The sequence below is a fragment of the Cherax quadricarinatus genome, chromosome 17 (genome assembly GCF_038502225.1).
Source record: "Cherax quadricarinatus isolate ZL_2023a chromosome 17, ASM3850222v1, whole genome shotgun sequence".
Lineage (NCBI taxonomy): Eukaryota > Metazoa > Arthropoda > Malacostraca > Decapoda > Parastacidae > Cherax > Cherax quadricarinatus.
In genome coordinates, this window is record NC_091308.1 from 50,573,787 (window position 1) to 50,599,826 (window position 26,040).

Here is a 26,040-nt window from a genome sequence, read left to right on the forward strand (position 1 = left end):
GTAAACAAGACTACTAGAAATGCTAAATTTTTCCCAGCACCATAACTACTCTTCACTTTACTGTTATTTACAACAGATTGCAGAATTTTTTAGAAAAGCATTTTAACCATACCCATATACTCAAGTGTATAACTATTACAATTTTAGTGGCTAACCGTAAGCAAGTAACTTTACTCACATGATTCATTACCTTTGTAACTTGTGAGTGTATTACCTTTGTACCTAGTTCAGCTATCAAAACTTTGGGGGCCCAGTCCCTGGACCCATTATGTACCTCTGTAATCTTTGGACTACTGCCCACAGGATGGGTATGGGGTGCATAATAAAGATATTAAACTAACACAGTAGACTACGGCATCCTACTCCACAACCTTGACCATTATGGTATAAGAGGCCATGCACTTGCATATTTCAAATCCTGCCTTACTAATAGGCTATCAGTGTGTCACCATTAACCCTTTCAGGGTCCGTGCTGTAGATCTACGGCTTTACGTTCAGGGTCCAAACCGTAGATCTACGCCATGAGCTCAGCTCACTCTGATAAGCTGTGAGTGGTAAATTTGGGCCTAGATATGAGAAAATACATCTATGTGGTATGTGTGCACCACATAAAACAAATCCTGTAGCACACAGTGTATAATGAGAGAAAAAACTGAGACCGTGATTTTCGATTAAAACAGCGATTTTGAAGTGTTTTTCGTATGTTTTTTATGGTTGTATTTCCGATTTCTTGGTCTCATTTGATAGAATGGAAAACATATTACAGAAATATGTAGAGATGATTTTGATTGCCTTTAGCACTGGAAATAGCTTGAAACTGATCTCAAAGTAGCGGAAATGTTAAATTTTTGCCGATGTTCAAGAGTAAACAAACGACCTCACACGTCTAATACACGCCAGCTGGTGGGTCTAATATACATTCACAAATATGGTGGTGATACTTATACATTTATTACAATATTGCATAACAGCAAATCTTCTATTTTTTTGGTTTGAATAAAAATTCATTATGTGAATAAAAAATCAAAATGGAATTCATTTGTAAAGCCTCAAAACATAACTAATGAACAGAGGAAATGTTAGTTTAGTGCCAGGAATACCTACATTGTTTATTCTGGACCCTATTTTGAAATTGGAATATTTTGAACTTTGTGTTAAATTGGCCAAATTACCAATTTCCGATCACTTTATTTTGTAGTTGAAACAGTTGACTTGGCAATTTCTTGTGCTCAATTGATAGAATAGAAGTAGTACTAGTGAAATAGCTAAGAATTTGGTCGACTGGAATAATGTAATTGGCCTAAAATGGGAGCCAAATTCGGCAAAATTCCCAATTCGTAAATATCGCTGACATATCAAAATTCGCGAGAGCATAATTTTGTCAGTTATCCATCAAATTTCGTACTTTTTGTTTTATTACCTTCAGAAAAAGATTCTCTACCATTTCATAAGAAAAAAATAATTTTTTTTTTAAATTCTTGGACCCTGGTGCACACTGAAATTTGGCCTCTGGACCCTGAAAGGGTTAAAGACACAACCTCATCAACACGGCCACTTGATACTGGAGTACCACAGGGAAGTGTCCTTGGTCCCCTGCTCTTCCTCTTATACATCAATGATCTTCCCAACGTATCACAACACCTGAAACCCATTCTCTTTGCTGATGACACAACTTGTGTCATCTCTCATCCAAATCTTGCCACACTTGACACCATTGTTAACGAGGAGCTACTAAAAATATCTACTTGTATGACAGCCAAAAACTTATACTTAACACTGACAAAACCATCTATATTGTGTTTGGTAACAGAGCAGGTGTTACACAACTTAACATTAAGATCGACAACACTCTTATTGCCAGACATAACGAGGGCAAATTCTTTGGCCTGCACCTCGACAGCAACCTGAATTTTAGTACCCATATCCAGCACATGACAAAAAAAGTATCCCAAACGGTTGGGATCCTCTCCAAGATACGTTACTACGTGCCACAATCAGCCCTTTTCACACTATACTATTCACTCATCTATTGCTATCTCACCTATGTTATTTGTGCTTGGGGTTTAACTGCAGCAACACACCTAAAACCAATAATAACCGAACAAAAAGCCGCAGTAAGAATAATCATGCAATCCAATCCCAGTCTACACACCCCCCAACTCTTCGTAGATCTAAACATATTCACTGTACAGAACATCCACATTTTCTACCATGCAACCTACATTTACAGAACCTTAAATTCCAGTAATAACCCTGACCTAAAACACTTTCTTGATAGTTGTGACAGGACCCACTGGCATAACACCAGGCACAAAAATCTCTTGACATTCCCCATGTCCAGCTAAACCTATACAAAAATAAAATGTACATAAAATGACCTAAAATCTGGAACACCCTACCTGAAAACTCTAGAACTGCAGACAATCACTTTAAAAACTGCCATTAGAAAACATCTTATCTGTCTGACAAACCACCATTAGAAAACATCTTATCTCTCTGACAGACCCCATCGTCGGCTAACTACAATAGGGCCCCACTTATTTGGCAGGCTAGGTTCCAGGCTACTGCCGGAAAGGAGACCGCCGGAAAGCAGAGCTCCATTTTTTTTTCCATTTATAATTGCTTATAAATGCCAGATAAGTTTATGCTAACATATATTAAGTTAGCAATAGAACTAGGCATTAAAAAGTAAAATACACACACAGTACACTCATTATTTACCTCAAAATGTTTGTAGTCTAAATGTAGGGCAAAAGGTGAGTAGTATTTACTCTTAGAAGTCAGGTGTGGTAGCTCTCCTGGCCGCCCCACCCACACATACTATACTTCGATGTTTAAAGCTCCCTGGAGCGATAAAATGCATATGCAGTAGACACATTACTTACCTTAAAATATTTGTAGTCTTAATGGTCTTAATGTAGGGTGAGAGGTGAAAATTTTGTATTTGTAAAAAGTCGTGTGGGAGTTATGGCATCCTGCCTGGCCACTTAAACCTACTACGACATTAAGCTCTCTCGAGCGATAAAATGCATATTATAGTACACTCATTACTTACCTTAAAATATTTGTAGTCTTAATGTCGGGTGAGAGGTGAGTTTTATTTGTATGAAGTCAGGTTGGGAAGTATGGGTAGCCAGGAAGGGCAGCCCTCCCCACTCCACCCACACATAATGTAAACAAACCAGACGAACGCGTCTGGTTTTCGTCACAAGTCCTACAAGGTGCCTGGCTACCACGAGTCCTACAAGTCACCTGGCTACCACATCTCATATTTGTTAATTTATTCTACTGTGGGGTGTATTTAGATGGATTAAGCAAAATGTCTATACATGTTTTAACATTTTATACAATATTTAATGCTCCTTAGAATGATTATTATTGTTTTATTATTATCATTAATATGGTGTGTTCAAGACTAATAAGACACACTTAGTGATTTTAATGTGTACCTGCATGCCAGCGCAGTGTGTAAGTTTAGTTAGGTACAGGTACACAAACGTATAATTATCAGTTATAATAATAATGTAGGGATGTAGTCCGCCTGGGCTACATACCTACACGATACTTAATGTGACCCAGAGCCATATTATTACCATCGGCATACCATGTTCACTGAGTTTGATCGTTTCTAACAATTACCTTCAGATGCCATCATAAACAAAGGGAAAAGTAACGAATAATTCATGCCAAGAATTGTAAACAAAAGCATTGTGTTAAGGGGAGTGACATAATGTTTTCCCCCTCCCTGGCTACCACACCTCCATAGTATATAAACAAAATGTTTATATGTTATGTAATGTGTTTCTTATATAATTTTGAAGAAAATATAATAGATGGATTAATGAAAATGTCTATATTGATGTAAAATTAGACATGAATGTGCCCAAGAGTGATTATTATAACATAATAGAGATGTGCTCATGGAGAATGTAAACAAACCGGGTGGCCTGCACTGTATTTGAAAGACCACTTGTCGTATAGAAAGTTTTGATCGTAATTTGAGATCGCCGTATTAGCGGAATGCCATAAGGCGAAACGCCGAAAAGCAGGGCCCTACTGTACATGAAAACCACCTATTCTCTTTTATCATACACACAAAAAACAACCTAGACCTCCCCACAATATCTGTGATTCCCCACAATTCACATTTACACTCGCCCAGTTGACTATAAACATTGAAATACGTAATAAAACTATTACTTATTGAATCTTAACCCCATGACTGTCGCAACCCCAAACCCTGAGGTGTCTCCTGGTATCAAAATATTTTTGAAAAAAAAAATTATTTTTTTCTTACGAAATGATAGAGAATCTTTTCCCAGTGGTGATGACACCAAAAGAGCAAAATTTGATGGAAAACTTACGGAATTACACTCTCGCAAAGTTAGCGACCTCGGCGATATTTACGAATTGGTGATTTCGCCCACTTTGAGCCTTATTTTCGGCTAATTCCATTTTTCCAGTTGACCAAACTCGTAGCTATTCTTTAGAACTCCATTTGTTCTATTGACTGAGTAGAGGAAACTGCTCATTTCCTGGTTTCAACTACCCAATAATGTGGTCAGAAATTTGCAATTTGGCCAATTTCATGCAAATTAAAAAATATGCCAATTTGAAAATAGGGTCCAGAATGAACAATGCAGACATTCCTGGCTCTAAAACAACACTTTCTTTGTTCATCAGTCATGTCTCCAGGCCCCTCTGATATTACTCTTGCTTTCTATTTTGAATTTTTATTCAAACAAAAAATAGAAGATTTACTGTTATGCAGACTACTGCAATACTGTAATAATTGTATAAATAATGTCAACCTATTCATGACTGCATATTAGAATAGCTAGTTGAACATTTATTGGGCAATGACATTTGTTTACTTTTGAATATCGGCAAAAGTCAAACATTTCCCCTACTTAGAGCTCCATTTCAAGGTTCTTTTCATAATAAAACCAATCAAAATCACCTCTATTTCTATAATATGTTTCCCATTCTATCAAATGAGACCAAGAAATTGAGAATACAACCATAAATACTATACGAAAATACACCACAAAGTTGGCGTTTTAATCCAAAAACACGGTCGGAGTTTTTTTTTTCTCATGCAGTGCGTGCTGCAGGATTTTTTTTTATATGCTGCACACTGACCACAGACCCATTCTCTCACATGTGGACCTACCAGCTTTCTCCTGCTTGATTTGAAGCCACTAGAATTTTGGGTATGTATATATACATCAAACACGGTGGCTCGTAAGACATATGTACATGTATATACAACCGAAACAGTCAGTGTTAAACTAGTCATAAGTTTGCGTGTGATGCTCCAATATAGGAGCTTCAATAGAAACTGTATCATACCAAGACAAAACCATTCACATTGCTAAATTTATGAACTGTAATGCAGTTACTTGGCCTTAATATCATGCTCCATAATCTGTACCAATAGAGAGTTTTGAACTAATCTTAGTCTGCCCGAAATGCTTAGTCATGCTGGGTGTGACAGTTGCCCTCTTTGTAATTAGTATTTTATAATATGTAAACTACACAATATCCTCTACTCTGTAAACCCTGCATTGTAATCTTTATAGAGAATAAACTTGATTGATCGTCGTCATCATCGTCATCATCATTATCGTCATCGTTGTCATCAATCATCATTAAAAAAAATTCAAAATGGAAAGCAAAAATAATACAAGAGGGGCGTGGAGACATGACTAATGAACAGAGAAAATGTTATTTTAGTGCCAGGAATGTCTGCATTGTTTATTCTGACCATATTTTTAAATTGGCAATTTTTGGATTTAGTATGAAATTAGCCAGATTACTAATTTCTGATTACTGTACTTTATTGGGTAGGGGAAATAGGTAAATGGGCAGTTTCTTGTACTCAATAGAATAGAAGGAATACTAGTGAAATAGCTGTGAGTTTGGTCAACTGGAACAATGGAATTGCCCAGAAATAGGACTCAGTGGGCTAAATCACCGATTCATGAATATAACAGAGACTACTAATTTCGTACTTTTGGTTTCATTACCTTTGGAGAAAGATTCTCTATCATTTCATAAGATTTTTTTTTTTTTTTTTTTTTTTTGAATTCCCTTACCATGAGAGCAAGTTTCAGACTTCTAACCCTGAAAGGGTTAATGGAAATGGCATGCTTCTATGGGAAATGAAAATCTAAATTTAAATCACAAAATGTTGAAAAGTGAGCTATGATTGCCCGATTTATGGTTATCCACTGTAATTATGAGTATAGAATATTTTGAACATAGCAAGAACCTTAATTATAGTGAGTGGCTTGTATCCCCAGGCAGCTGGTGGCTTCCATGTTGAGCATTTAAGTTACTGTACCATATAAGTAAATTATTCTGTGAGCTTTTTACTGTTCTACATCCCATCCTGTCATTACATAAAAACCATGTTGCTGAAGAGCATTTCTTGTAACACCGTAAAATTAAATGAGAGGAAAATGTGGTAATAATGGGGTGTGTGTACTCCTTGCTTGGTGCATAAGTGACCATGTTTATCTAAGCAGCTTTTACCCTCTTAAATTTCACAGACTATGACTCCCATTGGTTTTCTATGGATACTGAAAATTGCTCAGGTTCCAAGGAGCAGTTTAATGAAATCCTAACAACATGCGCACACTTGTGTTTTTTTTTTTTTTGTGTGTGTGTGTATGTGGGGGGGGGAGAAGCCACAGGTACAGTATATTCTTAGACTTGTCTATATATCAAACATGTAACCATGTTCTTTCATAATTAGAGTATTAACCCTTAAACTGTCCAAACATAGATCTATGTTCACAAGTGTGGTGCTCTGAATTTTTTTTTTAATGAAGAGCGCATTTTTCTACACGTTATAGGATAAAAAAAAAAATTTAGGGTCAGTGCTTACCGAGATATAAGCCTGTGAAGTTAGCACTGAATGATGAGGTGTCGGCAACATGGAGCACTGCCGCACACAGAAATATTAAAGATTTAAAGTTTTTTTCCAATTATTTTCTAATTTTCATTGTTCTTATGTTTTGATGATAATATTTTGTTGCAGATCTTTTGATTTCATAACCAATTCTTGTTGAGACACAAATGTTTGGTACTGAATTAGTAATCATACTGTCACACACACTGATAGATGAATTTGTATACCTAGTTCAATCACATATTATTGTTTACATATATATACAAGGTATTTACAGGTCCCATTTATGTTTCTAGAAGTCCTCCACTGTATGATACTCAAAGAAGCATGGATTCATACAGGGTGCCTCCCACATTGCTGACATGAATTGTGTGTTTTTTCGATTCAGGCAGTGACAGTTAGGGATTATTCGGGGGCACTTTACCCTCTGGTTGTGGGGTGACAGGTCACTGTGGAGGGGCAGGTACAGGTGTGGTACCATACTTTTTCACTATCTGATTTATGACATTGAGGGTGAGTTCTGCATATTGTTGTCATTTCCCAGTCTTTATTTCATGCATGTTGAAGGCATTGAGCATTGCACTGTCTACGAGGTGGAAAAACACTTTTATGTACCACTTGTGAACCTATGCAGACAGTCAACAAACATGATGTCACACTTGTCGACTAGTCGCATAATGTTCGTATAGTCGACGACAGCAGCTGGCTTTACAGTATGTTCATTGTTGTCCCTGTTCAGTCTGTTTGTACCATCTCGTTTCTGTGGATGGTTGACAGCAACATCATGTCCCATTTGTCATGCCACATCAGTGCCACGATGTCTTTGGCATGAAACGCTTGCACTACACTTCCTCCAGTGAACCTTGGCACGTGTTTTCTATTTCTGCTCACTGTTTCACATATATCAGTATTGTTCACACGTAGGAAATCAGCAAGCATAGGGCTTTGTACCAGTTGTGTGAAAAATGTATGGCCCTTGCCAAGGTATGGCTCCATCTTGTGAACATCATTTCCAGAAATGCCCAACATGCACCTGTTATTGTCAATTGTATTTTTCCCTGTGTAGATAATGACATCCAACACAAAACTAATCTCACAGTCACGTGTAACAGAGTTTTATACCAAAGCAATTACATTTGCTTGGTATATATTGTTTGAATGACAGTCGTCCCTTGAACAGAAGCAAGGACTCATCAACAACAATGTTCTTGAATGGATAAAAGTAGGCACTGAATTTCTGCTTCAGATACATAAACAATTCCCGGATTTTGTGTAGGTCATTTCTGTTTTGCGTATTCCTGTCTGAGAAGTGCAACATTTGTAGCAACAGAGTGAATCTGTTGCAGGGATGGAGGTCACAGAAGACAGGAGAACTGATGAAGTAGTCTGTGTACCAGTAGTGTGCTATATTGTTCTTATATGTATGTGGCATAAGCATGACAGTGCCAAGGAATAAATACATTTCAGCCACCTGCACAGCCGTGATGATTCTGCAACATCTCTGTTGTCCACTGTATACAGGTCCGCCATCACAAATCCGGCAATCAGTTATTCGGTTCCTTCAGTTATTCGGCACAAATTTTGGCTAGCATAATTTCAAATTTCCAGGGTCGCCACACCAACCTGCTGGTACTGTTTGGTGGCGCTACTTGCTGCATAAGTCATTCCAATTTCTTTTTCTCCATTTATTGTTTTAACCTGCTTACTTTTAGCCCTAGCCATGGTTCCAATGAATAAAAGAAATGCTTCTCATTATGTAAGCACCTACACAGTACATTATCCATTAAAGATAAGGTGGCTTTGAAGCCACTGTCAGTTGCCATGAGCTCAGTCTCATGAAGCAGGAGAATACGCTTTATTATTACGCTAATATCAACACTACAGCTTATTTGCCTATCACAATTGATCTAATAAGACATAAGAAACAATATAAATAACATAAAACATGTTAAATACTATAGAATGAATAATGTTTAGCATAACACCAAGCAGTTCGACAGAGTTATGAAGAGGATATGGTAAACAAATACCATTCTCCTATCCTTGTCTTGGGGGACTTAGAGAAAACGGAGTATAGCACAGGGCTAACTATGACATACATTCGTACTGCACCATAAACATGAAACAAAAAAGTTATTTTCTCTCTATAGATTATCACACACAGCAGCATATGTGTAGAGAACCTAGGATAACCCCAAAAAAGTCAACATGGCTTATTTTTAGTACCTGGCTTGGGTTAGCCATATATGATTTTTGGTAAATATTCGATTCCCAGCCAGGGTAGAAACATTAGGCGTGTTTCTTTACACCTGTTGTCTATGTTTACCCATCAGTAAATGGGTACCTGGGTGTTAGTCGACTAGTGTGGGTGTTATCCTGGGACACTGACCTAATTTTCTTGAAATACTCAGCATAACAAGTGCCTTTCCATACAGTAGTATGTCACTGATGTCAGCTAGGCCTGTATACCTTGTACATGTACGTGTAGTAAATATATTATTATTATTATTATTATTATTATTATATTATTATTATTTTCTCAGTTGTTTGTTGGGTTATCTTATTCAAACTTGGGCAATGTATGATGGAAAGACACTTCTTCACGTACACCAAAAATGAAAGAAATCAGACCATAAATAGCGGAGTTCACTTCTCAGCCATTAGAGGCCGTTTAGCGGTATATTTTTGTATGGTTGTTATGGTTATATTCTCATTTTTTCGCTCTCATTTGATAGAATGAAAGATATATTACAGAAATACATATGATTTTGATTGCTTTCATGACGAAAAGTACAGCAGGGCCCCGCTTTACGGCGTTTCACTTTACGGCGTTCCACTAATACGGTCATTTCAAATTATGACCAAAACTCGCTATACGGCTCCCCCCACCTGACTTTCTAATACGGTCACCGCGCCCCACCCTGTTTGTTTACATTCTTCGTGAGCTCAGTAAGCACTAAGTCTCTCCATTTTGTCTGGAAACTCCAAAATTTCAAATGTTTTTAAAAGTTATTTCATATTTTATATATACTCTGATAATTATACTTATGTATACCTGTACTTAAATAAACTTACATACTCTGCTGGCATGCAGGTACACATTAAAATCAGTAAGAGTGTCTTATGTCTCCAGACGTCATATTAGTAATGATAATAATAATCATCGAGTCTCATTTAAATGTCGTATATTACGTTAAATACACATTTTCATTAATCCATCTATGATATTTTTTTCAAAATTATATAATAAACACGATACATAACATAAAAAGATGATAAATACACCCCACAATAGAATAAATAAACATAAATATGAGATGTGGTAGCAGACGACTTGCACAAGTGACGCCATATTAAAAATACATAATAATAATAATCACCAAGTCTCATTAAATGTTGTATATTACGTTAATATACACATTTTCATTAATCCATCCATGATATTTTTTTCAAAATTATATAATAAACACGATACATAACATAAAAAGATGATGAATACACCCCACAATAGTTATCTGGCTACCACATCTCATATGAGATGTGGTAGCCAGATAACTTGTACAAGTGACGCCAAGAATAACATTTTCTCTAATCTAACATAAGAGAAAATGTTACTGGGGGTAACTGTAGAAAATTATTCCTTTCGTATGTATGTAAGTAAGTTTATTCAGGTATACACAAATACAGTTACATAGATTATCATACATAACAACATATGTGTAGAGAACCTAGGATAACCCAAAAAAGTCAGAGTGACTTATTTCCATTGCCTTCCATGTTACATGAGAATGGGAGTGTTCTTCTTTATTTATTCTACCGTATCAATGTAGAGACAACCTGTACACAATGTAACTTGTACACAAACCAGACGTGTACACTTTGTTTACAAAACTTACCTTCGCCTGGTTTGTTTACATAACTCTGCGCCTGTCCCCTCTCATGCACTCATTCTTTCTCTCTCATTTATTCGTTTTATCTCATTTACTTACTCCTGACCCTACATTAAGACTACAAATATTTTAAGGTAAGTAATGAGTGAACTGTATATACATTTTATCGCTCTGGGATGCTTAAATATAATAGAATATTGTGTGTAGGTGGGTTGGCCTGGTATGGTAGCCTGGCTGACTACCATACATACCACACTTGATTTTTTACAATAAATACTACTCATCTCACCCTATATTTTAAGGTAAGTAATGAGTGAACTGTATATACATTTTATCGCTCTGGGATGCTTAAATATCATAGAATTGTATGTGTGGGTGGGGTGGCCTGGTATGGTAGCCTGGCTGACTACCATACATACCACACTTTATTTCTTACAATAAATACTACTTGTCTCACCCTAGATTAAGACTATAAATATTTTAAGGTAAGTAATGAGTGCACTATGTGTGTATTGTACTTTTTTTCTTGTTTTTTGATGCCTGGTTCTATTGCTAACTTAATATATGTTAGTGTAAACTTGTTATCTAGTGTTTGTATGCATTTGTAAGTGGAAAAAAAGGGTGTTCCACTTTACGGCTGTTTCCGCTTTACGGCGGTAGCCTGGAACCTAACCAGCCGTATAAGTGGGGCCCTACTGTACCTTGAAATTGCGCTCACAGTAGCGAAAATGTTCTATTCTTTAGCGAAGCTCAAGAGTCCAATACCTGTCCGCCTGCCAGTCTAAATTCCAATACGGAGTCAAGAATGGATTGACATTATTTATACAATTATTACAATAATGCAGTAGTCTGCATAACAGTAAGTCTTCTATTTTTTGTGAATAAAAATTCCAAATGGTAAGCAAGAGTAATACAAGAGGGGCCTGTAGCCGTGACTAATGAACAGAGAAAATGTTATTTTAGTGCCAGGAATGTCTGCATTGTTTATTCTGGATTCAATTTTGAAATTGGCATCTGTTGAAATTTGTGTGAAATCGGCCAAATTGCCAATTTCTGACTTTATTGGGTAGTTGAAATAAGTGAATGGGCAGTTTCTTGTACTCAGTTGACAGACTAGAAGTAAATAAGTTTATTCAGGTATACACAAATACAGTTACATAGATTATCATACATAGCAGTGTATGTATAGAGAACCTAGGATAACTCAGAAAAGTCAAACAGAGTGACTTATTTCCAGTACCTGACTTGGGCTTGCCATATATGATTTTTGGTAAATATTTTTTTTTCTCGGTTTGTTGGGCTATCTCATTGAAACTTGGGCAATGTATGATGGAGAGATGCTTCTTAATGTACAACAAAAATAAAAAAGACGTACGATAAATAAGGGAGTTAACTTCTCAGCCATTAGCCGCCTCTTTGCAGTATATTTTCGTATGGTTTTTATGGTTGTATTCTCATTTTTTGGACTCGTTTGATAGAATGGAAGATATATTACAGAAATAGACATGATTTTGATTGCTTTCATGACGAAAAGTACCTTGAAATTGAGCTCAAAGTTGCGGAAATGTTCAATTTTTGCCGATGTTCAATGAACTGTGTAAGTCAAGTTGGTTAATTTTATTAAGTGCATTCTAACCTAACCACTCTGTAATTCAGCAAACTCGGTAATCCGGCACACTACAGGTCCCAATGATGCCGGATTTGTGATGGAGGACCTGTACCAGTAGTACATATTGGTCTGGGTAACAATCAGGTTCATTATAGGCATATCAGAGTATAGTTGAAAATAGTCTAACTTTGTAAACTCATTTGTGATGGAACATTGTGACATGATGCCACTTCCATTGGCATCAAAATTGAAAGGATGTGGCATGAATGGTGTACTTTCTGTCCAGTTCCATTCGCGGTCACATGGTGCAGGGTGGACCTGTGACATGGGGCGTGGGGGAGCAGGAGGAAGGACAGGAGTGGAGGCAACACATGGTTGAGAGGGTGCTGGAATCCTTTGTCTGCCCACCCACCATACCACGAGGTCCAGGCACCTTGCCACACACCACCTCTTCCTCCATCCCAGCATATTCTCCTTCATGATCACTATCACTATCTGTGGCTGGGGTTTTGGGCCGTGACTTGCCACGACCCTTGCCAACTGCATATGGCACACTGCCTGAACGTAGGCGACGACACCTAGAAGTACATTTCACTGGGGAATAATGATAATCACTTTAACTTGATGAATCCTCTGTGGGCATAAAATCTATTTCATCATCGTCTCTTATACCACTTTCACTATTGTCAACACCATAACACATGGAAAATTATAGTTTCCTCTTGCAGAGTTGCCTTTGGGTAGTAACACTAGCAACCCCAGAGGTGCTGGGCCGAGGGTCTGTTGTGGCCACACTGGCCACATTAGCCATATTGGTCACCTCAGAAGTGCTGGGCTGAGGGTCTGGTATGGCCACACTGGCCACCCCAGAGGTGATGGGCTGAGGGTCATCTGGGTTGTCGTGAATAGTTTTACTAATTCCTTGATCATTAGTGGCCATATTGATGTCAAATTCACTAAATTCATGTTCTGTTTCACTTTCCAAGGATAGTCGAGTGTTAATACGACAAAGCGTGAGTGAATCACGAATAAAGAGGGTTTGCCGTGGTGTTGACCCAAGATGGAGCTGAAACTAACTGGTGCTACCACGTGGTACGCTGGCGTCCCCAATTTTTTTCGTGCTGCGCACACTGAGTGCGCAAACCCATTCTCTCATGTCTAGGTGACTCAGGCCTATCACGCTAAATTTGAAGGCATGAAAAAATAAAACATAGATCTATGTTCGGAGCACTACTCAAGTGAACATAGATCTACGTTTGGACAGTTTAACCCTTAAAGTGTCCAAACGTAGATATACATTTTTTCAACATTTGTAAGTAGATCTTTTTTTTTTTTTACATTTGAAAGATTGTAAAAAAACTTTGATCTACATTTTTTTTGTTAGATTTGAAAAGTATAAAAAAACGTAGATCTACTTTTGGAGCGCTACACATGTGAACGTAGATCTATGTTTGGACAGTTTAAGGGTTAAGGGTTAAAGTTTGGATGTTTTTCAAAGTTTGATATCAAAGTTTTTCTGTTCAGTTACCTTGGGTTAATATATTTTCTTGAACATGAGTAATTAGGCATGTACCAAGAGTAACAAAGCTGCATTGTGATACTAAGGAGAAAGTCTTGATTGGTATGTTGTAGTAAACAAGGAGAGTAAAGTTACAATAAGAAAACTGTAGTAGGATGGAGTTTGAATTTTCAGGCTGGGGTCTTGGATGTTGCTTAGCCAAAAATTGATAGTTTTATAACTAGGTGTTCCTGTATTTATCTTTGTTGATTAATTTTTTTTTTTTTTTTAATATTTCAGTATAATCAATGGGTTTGCTCTGCCACTAAAGGCTGAGCATAAGCAATTTTTGATCAAGGTGCTGATCCCACTGCACAAAGTGAAGTGTTTGAGTCTATACCATGCACAGCTGGCCTACTGTGTGGTGCAGTTCCTCGAGAAGGACCCAACACTCACTGAGCCAGTCATAAAAGGACTTTTGAAATTCTGGCCTAAAACTTGTAGTCAGAAAGAGGTAAGTCAGCTGTAGCAGTGCTACATCATAATATGTCTGTTCTTCTATATTTCAAGTTGGCAAAAATTATAAATATTAGTGCATGCAGATGTTAAATTTGACTAGCCATATTTGCAAATACACTCATTCTTTTGCTGAGGAATAGTATTAGCAGCAGCAGTAGTAGTAATAGTACCAGTAGTAATTAGCTAAATTAATAGGCAAGTTATATAGCTTGCTGAACCCTTCCCGATGCTAGGTCACCTTGTTGAAGTTGGTGGTCTCCACCTAAGGGTAGGGGACCCTCTTCTCTGGGAGGGATACCACTTCCCTCAGGGTGGTTGTCTGACCATCAGGCATTTCTTGCTGCATAAATGGTGGGAATATTTCCGTTTGTCTAAATTTGATGAAACTCATGGCCGATGACATGGAATATTCTATAGCTGTGGATTGTGGAATGTGAAAAATAGTTTCAATTTTTTTTTTTTTTCAACAAGTCGGCCGTCTCCCACCGAGGCAGGGTGACCCAAAAGAGAAAGAAAATCCCCAAAAAGAAAATACTTTCATCATCATTCAACACTTTCACCACACTCGCACATTATCACTGTTTTTGCAGAGGTGCTCAGAATACAACAGTTTAGAAGCATACACATATCAAGATACACAACATATCCCTCCAAACTGCCAATATCCCAAACCCCTCCTTTAAAGTGCAGGTACAGTGGACCCCCGCATAGCGATATTAATCCGTGCAAGAGAGCTCATTGTTATGCGAAATTATCATTATGCGAATGAATTTTCCCCATAAGAAATAATGGAAATCAAATTAATCCGTGCAAGACACCCCAAAGTATGAAAAAAAACATTTTTACCACATGAAATATTAATTTTAATACACACAAACTGAAAAAGGCATGCACAATTACATGACACATACTTTTATTGAAGATCTGGTGATGATTGATGGGATGGGAGGAGGAGAGTGTGTTAGTGTTTAGAAGGGAAATCCCCTTCCATTAAGACTTGAGGTGTCAAGTCCTTTTCTGGGGTTACTTCCCTTCTTCTTTTAATGCCACTAGGACCAGCTTCAGAGTCACTGGAGTTCTGTCGCACAACATATCTGTCCATAGTGGCCTGTACCTCTCGTTCCTTTATGACTTCCCTAAAGTGTTTCACAACTTTGTCAGTGTAATAGTCACCAGCACGGCTTGCAATAGCTGTGTGAGGGTGATTTTCATCCATAAAGGTTTGGACTTTCAGCCACATTGCACAGATTTCCTTAATCTTTGTAGTAGGCAATTTCTTCAATTTCTCTCTCCCCTCCTTCGAACCAGTTTCCTCAGGTCTGGCCTCTTGCTGTTGAAGTTGATCTATCAGCTCATCAGTGGTTAGTTCTTCATTGTCCTCCTCCACCAACTCTTCCACATCATCCTCACTAACCTCCAACCCCAAGGACTTTCCCAATGCCATAATGAATTCCTCAACTGGCATAGGATTCTCAGGGTTAGCCTCAAACCCTTCAAAATCCCTTTTGTCTACACATTCTGGCCACAGTTTCTTCCAAGCAGAGTTCAAGGTCCTCTTAGTCACTCCCTCCCAAGCCTTACCTATAAGGTTTACACAATTGAGGATATTAAAGTGATCTCTCCAAAAGTCTCTTAGAGTCAGTTGAGTTTCTGAGGTCACTACAAAGCACCTTTCAAACAGAGCTTTTGTGTACAGTTTTTTGAAGTTTGCAATAACCTGCTGGTCCATGGGCTGCAGGAGAGGAGTGGTATTAGGAGGCAAAAACTTGATGTTAATGAATTTCATGTCCCCATAAAGTCGCTCTGCCACGTCTGTAGGATGACCAGGGGCATTGTCTAACACCAGGAGGCACTTAAGTTCTAATTTCTTTTCAGTTAGGTAATCTTTCACATTGGGGGCAAATGCATGGTGTAACCAGTCATAGAAAAAGTCATTGGTGACCCATGCCTTACTGTTTGCCCTCCACAGCACACACAAATTAGCCTTGAGGACATTCTTTTGCCTGAATGTTCTGGGAGTTTCAGAGTGATACACTAATAAAGGCTTCACTTTGCAATCACCAGTAGCATTGGAACACATCAACAGATAAAGCCTGTCTTTCATAGGCTTATGTCCTGGGAGTGCCTTTTCCTCCTGAGTAATGTACGTCCTGCTTGGCATTTTCTTCCAAAACAGGCCTGTTTCATCACAATTAAACACTTGTTCAGGTTTCAGTCCTTCAATTCCTGCACATATTTTTCAGCTGCTTTGTGGTCCGAACTGGCAGCCTCACCATGCCTTATCACACTATGTATGCCACTACGCCTCTTAAATCTCTCAAACCAACCTTTGCTGGCCTTAAATTCACTCACATCATCACTAGTTGCAGGCATTTTTTTAATTAAATCCTGATGCAACTTCCTAGCCTTTTCACTTATGATCACTTGAGAGATGCTATCTCCTGCTATCTGTTTTTCATTTATCCACACCAATAAGAGTCTCTCAACATCTTCTATCACTTGCGATCTCTGTTTCGAAAACACAGTTAAACCTTTGGCAAGAACAGCTTCCTTGATTGCCTTTTTGTTGCCCACAATAGTAGCGATGGTTGATTGGGGTTTACTATACAACCTGGACAGCTCGGAGACACTCACTCCACTTTCATACTTATCAATGATCTCTTTCTTCATCTCTATAGTAATTCTCACCCTTATTCCTGTAGGGTTGGCACTAGAAGCTTTCTTGGGGCCCATGGTCACTTATTTTGCAGATAAAATCACCAGAAACACTGTAATAATACGAAATGTTCCGATTGTATGCTTGGATGTTACCGCGGAGGCTGGCTGGTAAACAATGCCACCGGCAGAACATGTGAGGCTGGCTAAGGGCGCACATTAGACGCGTCTCGGACGAACAGCGTTGAGCGGGTTTTTTAGCGGTATGCGAGGCAAAATCTTAGCGATAAAATGTAGCGGTATGCGGATTTAACGTTATGTAAGGCCAACGGTATGCGGGGGTCCACTGTATTGTACTTCCCATTTCCAGGACTCAAGTCCGACTATATGAAAATAACCGGTTTCCCTGAATCCCTTCACTAAATATTACCCTGCTCACACTCCAACAGATCGTCAGGTCCCAAGTACCATTCGTCTCCATTCACTCCTATCTAACACGCTCACGCACGCTTGCTGGAAGTCCAAGCCCCTTGCCCACAAAACCTCTTTTACCCCCTCTCTCAAACCCTTTCGAGGACGACCCCTACCCCGCCTTCCTTCCCCTATAGATTTATATGCTTTCCATGTCATTCTACTTTGATCCATTCTCTCTAAATGACCAAACCACCTCAACAACCCCTCTTCTGCCCTCTGACTAATACTTTTATTAACTTCACACCTTTTCCTAATTTCCACACTCCGAATTTTCTGCATAATATTTACACCACACATTGCCCTTAAACAGGACATCTCCACTGCCTCCAACCGTCTCCTCGCTGCTGCATTTACCACCCAAGCTTCACACCCATAAAGAGTGTTGGTACTACTATACTTTCATACATTCCCTTCTTTGCCTCCATAGATAACGTTTTTTGACTCCACATATACCTCAACGCACCACTCACCTTTTTTCCCTCATCAATTCTATGATTAACCTCATCCTTCATAAATCCATCCGCCGACACGTCAACTCCCAAGTATCTGAAAACATTCACTTCTTCCATACTCCTCCTCCCCAATTTGATATCCAATTTTTCTTTATCTAAATCATTTGACACCCTCATCACCTTACTCTTTTCTATGTTCACTTTCAACTTTCTACCTTTACACACATTCCCAAACTCATCCACTAACCTTTGCGATTTTTCTTTAGAATCTCCCATAAGCACAGTATCATCAGCAAAAAGTAACTGTGTCAATTCCCATTTTGAATTTGATTCCCCAAAATTTAATCCCACCCCTCTCCCGAACACCCTAGCATTTACTTCCTTTACAGCCCCATCTATAAATATATTAAACAACCATGGTGACATTACATATCCCTGTCTAAGACCTACTTTTACCGGGAAGTAGTCTCCCTCTCTTCTACACACCCTAACCTGAGCCTCACTATCCTCATAAAAACTCTTTACAGCATTTAATAACTTACCACCTATTCCATACATATACTTGCAACATCTGCCACATTGCTCCTCTATCCACTCCATCATATGCCTTTTCTAAATCCATAAATGCAATAAAAACTTCTCTACCTTTATCTAAATACTGTTCACATATATGCTTCAATGTAAACACTTGATCTACACATCCCCTACCCACTCTGAAACCTCCCTGCTCATCCGCAATCCTACATTCTGTCTTACCTCTAATTCTTTCAATTATAACCCTACCGTACACTTTTCCTGGTATACTCAGTAAACTTATTCCTCTATAATTTTTAGTCTCTTTTGTCCCCTTTCCCTTTATATAAAGGGACTATACATGCTCTCTGCCAATCCCTAGGTACCTTCCCCTCTTTCATACATTTATTAAACAAAAGTACCAACCACTCCAACACTATATCCCCCCTGCTTTTAACATTTCTGTCATGATCCCATCAGTTCCAGCTGCTTTACCCCCTTTCATTCTACGTAATGCCTCACGTACCTCCCCCACACTTAAATTCTGCTCTTCTTCACTCCTAAAAGATGGTATACCTCCCTGACCAGTGCATGAAATTACTGCCTCTGTTTCTTCCTTAACATTTAAAAGTTCCTCAAAATATTCTCGCCATCTACCTAATACCTCCATCTCCCCATCTACTAACTCCCCTACTCTGTTTTTAACTGACAAATCCATACTTTCCCTAGGCTTTCTTAACTTGTTTAACTCCAAAATTTTTTCTTATTTTCATTCAAATTTCTTGACAGTGCCTCTCCCACTCTATCATCTGCTCTCCTTTTGCACTCTCTCACCACTCTCTTTACCTTTCTTTTACCGTCCATATACTCTGCTCTTCTTATAACACTTCTGCTTTGTAAAAACCTCTCATAAGCTACCTTTTTCTCTTTTATCACACCCTTTACTTCATCATTCCACCAATCACTCCTCTTTCCTCCTGCCCCCACCCTCCTATAACCACAAACTTCTGCCCCACATTCTAATACTACATTTTTAAAACTATTCCAACCCTCTTCAACCCCCCCACTACTCATCTTTGCACTAACCCACCTTTCTGCCAATAGTCACTTATATCTCACCCGAACTTCCTCCTCCCTTAGTTTATACACTTTCAACTCCCTCTTACTTGTTGTTGCCACCTTCCTCTTTTCCCATCTACCTCTTACTCTAACTGTAGCTACAACTAAATAATGATCCGATATATCAGTTGCCCCTCTATAAACATGTACAATAATTTTGCTTGCATTTATTTATGTAGTACGAGTCCTAGGGGAGGTTTGAGGGGGGGGGGGGTAAAGGAAGTTTAGTATGCAAGGGGCATGGACATGCAACAGGCATGTGTAAGTGTGTTAGGTAGGAGTGAGTGGAGGCAAGTCGTATTTATGACTTGAAGTGCTGTTGCAATATGAGCATGGTAACATTTATGATGCGAGTCAGAAATTGGTTAACTAAACTTGTCATGGAAGTGGAAAATACAGTGCCTGCATTCTGAAGGACTGACATCTGAGCTGTAGTATTTGTATACCTTCGGCAAGATGGTGATGGAGTGAGTGATGGTGAAAATGCTTCTTTGAGTCATCCCTACCTCAGTGGGAGATGGCCAGAGTGTTAAAAAGAATAAAGAAAAGGTAAGTTGATCATACTAGTAAAAAGTTGCAGTGATAATCTATATTTGATAGTGATAAAAGCAAACTATGTTTATAAGCAACTAACCAAAATGTTTGTGTCCTGTAAATAAAAAAGAGCAGCAGCTTGGCAGCCTTGCCCAAGTCCAGGCTACAGCTGCTGCTGCTCTTACTTGTCTCTAGTATAACAGTATCTTTAATTTCTTAATGCTTTATCAGTGGAAGACCTTGTCACAATGCTTAACTCAGTTTTATTTTCTTAAAAATACTTCAGAGAATTTAAATCTTTCTAAATTATGTTAATAAGATTGTCCACAGGGATGTGTGAGTGTACTTGCCAAATTGAACTCTTGATTTGTTTATGGGACAAGTACTTTGAGTCTGGTGAAAGGCTCCTGATCCAAGAAATTGTAATTGCCTCCTTAGATGAAACTTGATTACACAGTACCCCATATTTACCATGAATACAGCTAGGTCTCGAATAGAGCAAGGTCGAATATTGTGAATTTTGCTTTAGGGCTCAATTAATACTAGTTTTCCCTCCGAAACTCTTCAAATCGTGCACAAAAATTACAATGGAGCCTCAATATTTGTACAACTCGATATTCGCCCCACTTTCTCGAGAAAACTTTGACTGCATTCAGACGTTGCCCAGATATTGGACCTAAACAAAATGGTCCATTTGGATAAAGTCCAGCAATAACAAAGCATCACATATTCAGTCTCTCGTCAACTTTTGTTCATTAAGCATTGTTTGTACAAGCTCCGTGAAAATTTGTGGTATTTCATTGTTATTCTGTGGTGTTTTTAAATATTTTCATTGAAAGTAAGTAATCATGGCCCCAAAAAATAGTAATGCTCCAAACAAGCCTAAAAGGAAAGCAGTGAGAACAATTAAAGAGAGACTCGTGGTGTAGTAAGGCATGGGGAGGCTGCTAGTACCAACAGAGATGAGGCTGAAATGTTTGTTAAGGACTGTAAAGCGTATGTAGACATTGAGGGATTTATTTGTCGACAAAATTTTAATTGTGATAAAACCGGCCTCTTTTAGAAAAGAATGCATAAGAGAACCTACGTCACACAAGAAGAAAAATCATTACCAGGACACAAGCCCATTAAGACAGGCTAACACTCTTGTGTGATAGTGCTAGTGGGGACTCCAAAATGAAACCATTGCTAGTCTATCACTCTGAAAATCCAAGGGTGTTTAAGAAAAACAATGTGATTAAAGTAAACTGTGTAATGTGGAGGACTAATAGTAAAGCTTGGGTAACAAGGCAGTTCTTCACTGAGTAGATACATGAAGTATTTGCCCCAAGTGTGAAGCAGTACCTTGCAGAAAAAAACTTAACATTAAGGGCACTTCTGGTAATGGACAGTGCTCCTGCTTACCCTCCAGGCTTGGAGGTAAATTTGGTGGATGAATACAGCTTCATTAAAGTGAAGTTCTTGTCTTCCCCCTAACACCACTCTTCTTATCCAACCCATGGACCAGCAGGTAGTTTCCAGTTTTAAGAAATTTTACACAAAAGCACTGTTTAATAGTTTCTTTGAAGTATCCTCTGAAATAGAGCTTACCTTCAGGGAATTTTGGAAAAACCATTTTAATATCTTCTGGTGTTTAAGGATAATAGACAAAGGCTGGGGAGGGGGTTCAGCACAATGAACTCTGCCTTGAAGAAATTGTGGCCAGACTGTGTGTCAGATTTTGAAGGCTTTGAGGCAGAGCCTGTAGTGAAGGATATTGTTTCTCTGGGTCAATCCATGAGTTTGGAAATGAATGATGAGGATGTAGAGGAGTTGATGGAGGATCACAAGAATGAGCTCACTATAGAGAACTTCAAGACCTGCACAAGGTGCAGCAATTAAAAGTGGTTGAGGAAATTTCATCTTCAGAGGAGGGAAGCAGTAAAGGAAACATTTCCACTTTAGAAATTAAGGAACTGTGTTACCATTGGGCTCAGACACAGAGCCTGGTGGAAAAATGGCATCCTAGCAAATGTTGGACAGCTTCTTTAACAAAGAAAAAATAACATGCTAGTGAATCCCCATCATCATCTACTGCACAGAGACAGAAAAGAGAAAAAATACCAGATAGGCAGTTACCAGATTTTTTATGGAAGATGACAACCTTTCCAAACAATAACATCTCTCCACCTTCCTCTTAGGCCATCACCACTCCTCAGTAAAGGTAAAGTGCAGTTGAATTTTCATTTATTTCATGTTTTTATTGTTTGTATAGTTTTCATGTATGCTTTTATGCATGCAAATATTATTATACAGGTTTTGATAAGCAATATTTTTACTTAAAATGTTTTATGATTGGTAATTTTTTGGGGTCAGGAACGGATTAATCCAATTTATATTATTTCTTATGGGAAAATTGATTCAAGATTCATACAGCTTACTATTCGAACAGTCTCCTGGAATGGATTAAGTTCAAGTATCGAGGTACCACTGTACGTACAATTTGAATAATGCGACCACTTTCCGGGATTCATTATTCACGCTCATCACAACCTAGTTGTATAATAAGTGTCAAGTACCTCTCTTATCCTCTGGTATATGGATGTGTATATATATTGATAAATGTGATGGCCTCAGTGAAGCCACCAACTGAACTGTGAACATTGATTTTATGTGGAGTAACAAAGTATAATTAAGCAAGTTTTTATCTTCACAGGTAATGTTTTTAGGCGAGATAGAAGAAATACTCGACGTAATAGAACCATCACAGTTTGTCAAAATACAAGAACCACTGTTTAAGCAGATATCAAAGTGTGTTTCCAGTCCTCATTTCCAGGTGAGTTTCACAAAACTTCGTTTTATGTAAGATTTTTCGGTGGTGAAAATCTTCCTCTTTCTTAGTCTTATAATTAAATGCTTTATGCTTGTGTAATTGGTTACATAAAGTGCATTCAGTTTCATTTGCTCTGCCTCTCTTGATTTTTATGTAGTAACTTGAGAATGACTACAGTTCCCTACAACTTCGTGCACTTAAGTGTCATGGTAAAAAAAGTTTATGCTATAATTTGTGTGTGTGTGTGTTTGTATTGTAATTAATGTGATATAGGTAGTAGGTTAGTAGACAGCAACCACCCAGGGAGGTACAACCATTCTGCAAAATGCATGTGAAATGGAAACCTGTAATTGTTTTACACAGTGGTACGATTGCTGGTCTTTCCTTTGTCTCATAAACTTGAGGAAACATTTGTCTTGCTACCTCTACTTACACTTAGGCACACTACATATACGTGTACATGTATGTGTACACACCCATCAGAATTTTCTTCTATTTCCTAAGTAGTTCTTCTTATCAATTTCCTTTCATCTCCATGAGGAAGTGGAAAAGAATCTTTCCTTTGTAAACCATGCATGTCCTAAGAGGTGTCTAAAATGCCAGGAGCAGTAGGCTAGTAACTCCTTCTCCTGTATAAATTACTTAAAATAAGAAAAACTTACATGAAGTTGGGATGTTTGAATGTACATGGATATAGTGCCTCGGTGGGAGACTGCCGACTTGTTGAAAAAAAAAAAAATGATAGCCAGTGTTATGTACGAAAAGAAGTTGGAGGTCCTGGCTCTAAATGAAACAAAGCTGAATGGGGTAAGGAAGTTCCAGTGGGGAGAAGTAAGTGGGATTAGGTCAGGAGTATCTGAGCGAATTAGAACTAAGGAAGGAGCAGCAGTAATGTTGAAGACTCGGTTATGAGAGGAGAAGAGGGAATATAAATGTATAAATTCTAAGTATTATGTGGGTTAAATTAAGGGTCAGATGCAAAAAGTGGGATATAATAAGTGTTTATTAACCTGGAGAAGAGAGGAGTGTAGAGAGAGAGAGAGAGATTGATTAATTTTGGGAGATGTTAAGCAAGTCTTTAGGAAGTTTTGAACCAAGTGAGAGAGTGATTGTGGTAGGAGACCTGAATGCTAAAGTCGTACAAGAGGGTGTGGTAGATAAGCTTGGGGTGCCAGGGGTAAATGAAAATAGGGGGCTTTTGATTGATCTTTGCATAGAAAGAAGTTTGGTAATTGGTAATACATATTTTAAGAAAAAAAGGATAAATAAGTATATGAAATATATGGCATAGTGATAGTAGTTTGTTGGACTATGTATTGATAGATAAAAGACTGATGGATACACTTCAGGTGCATGTTAATAGAGAGGCCAGAAATAGATCATTTTTTTGGTGGGGCTACAGTGAGAGTAGAAGGTAGATGGGATACAATGAGAATGACAGCAAGTATGAGAGATGTGACGGTTTATAAACTAGAGAAAGAGAGCGGATGATAGAGTGGGAGAGGTACTGTCAAGAAATTTTAATGAAAATAAGAAAAATTTTTGGAGTGAGTTAAACAAGTTAAGAAAGCCTGGGGTATAAATGGATTTGTCAGTTAAAAACAGAGTAGGGGAGTTAGTAGATGGGGAGATGGAGGTTTCGGGTAGATGGCGAGAATATTTTGAGGAACTTTTAAATATCGACCAAGAAAGGGAGGTGGTAATTTAATGCACTGGCCAGGGAGGTATACCATCTTTTAGGAGTGAAGAAGAGCAGGATGTGAGTGTGGGGGAGGTGCATGAGGCATTACGTAGAATGAAAGGGGGTAAAGCAGCTGGAACTGACGGGATCATGACAGAAATGTTAAAAGCAGGGGTGGGGGGGGACATAGTGTTGGAGCGGTTGGTATTTTTGTTTAATAAATGCATGAAAGAGGGGAAGGTACCTAGGGATTGGCAGAGAGCATGTATAGTCCCTTTATATAAAGTGAAGGGAGACAAAACAGATTGTAAAAATTATAGAGGAATAAGTTTCCTGAGTATACCAGGAAAAGTGTACGGTAGGGTTATTATTGAAAGAATTAGAGGTAAGACAGAATGTAGAATTACGGATGAGCAAGGAGGTTTTAGAGTGGGTAGGGGATGTGTAGATCAAGTGTTTACATTGAAGCATATATGCGAGCAGTATTTAGATAAAGGTAGGGAACTTTTTATTGTATTTATAGATTTAGAAAAGGCATATGATAGAGTGGATAGGGAAGCAACGTGGTAGATGTTGCAAGTATATGGAATAGGTGGTAAGTTACTAAATGCTGTAAAGAGTTTTCATGAGGATAGTGAGGCTCAGGTTAGGGTGTGTAGAAGAGAGAGAGAATACTTCCCGGTAAAAGTAGGTCTTAGACAGGGATGTGTAATGTCACCATGGTTGTTTAATAGATGGGGTTGTAAGAGAAGTAAATGCTAGGGTGTTCGGGAGAGGGGTGGGATTAAATTATGGGGAATCAAATACAAAATGGGAAATGACACAGTTACTTTTTGCTGATGATACTGTGCTTATGGGAGATTCTAAAGAAAAATTGCTAAGGTTAGTGGACGAATTTGGAAGTGTGTGTAAAGGTTGAAAGTTGAAAGTGAACATAGAAAAGAGTAAGGTGATGGGGGTATCAAATGATTTAGAAAAAGAAAAATTGGATATCAAATTGGGGAGGAGGAGTATGGAAGAAGTGAATGTTTTCAGGTATTTGGGAGTTGATGTGTCGGCGGATGGATTTATGAAGGATGAGGTTAATCATTGAATTGATGAAAGAAAAAAGGTGAGTGGTGCATTGAGGTATATGTGGAGGCAAAAAATGTTATCTATGGAGACAAAGAAGGGAATGTATGAAAGTATAGTAGTACCAACACTCTTATATGGATGTGAAGCTTGGGTTGTAAATGCTGCAGCGAGGAGGCGGTTGGAGGCAGTGGAGATGTCCTGTCTAAGGGCAATGTGTGGTGTAAATATTATGCAGAAAATTCGGAGTGTGGAAATTAGGAGAAGGTGTGGAGTTAATAAAAGTATTAGTCAGAG

At 38.3% G+C, this 26,040-nt stretch overlaps 1 protein-coding gene across 1 annotated transcript in view; it reads left to right on the forward strand.

Moving 5' to 3' along the window:
• Positions 1-26,040, forward strand: part of wdb (serine/threonine-protein phosphatase regulatory subunit widerborst) — a gene marked incomplete at its 3' end in the record, with an annotated part of 203,504 nt that overhangs the window by 160,950 nt on the left and 16,514 nt on the right. Inside the window, 2 exon segments of the mRNA XM_070085990.1 lie at positions 14,214-14,427; positions 22,875-22,994. Of these exon segments, the coding sequence (XP_069942091.1) occupies positions 14,214-14,427; positions 22,875-22,994 (334 nt within the window).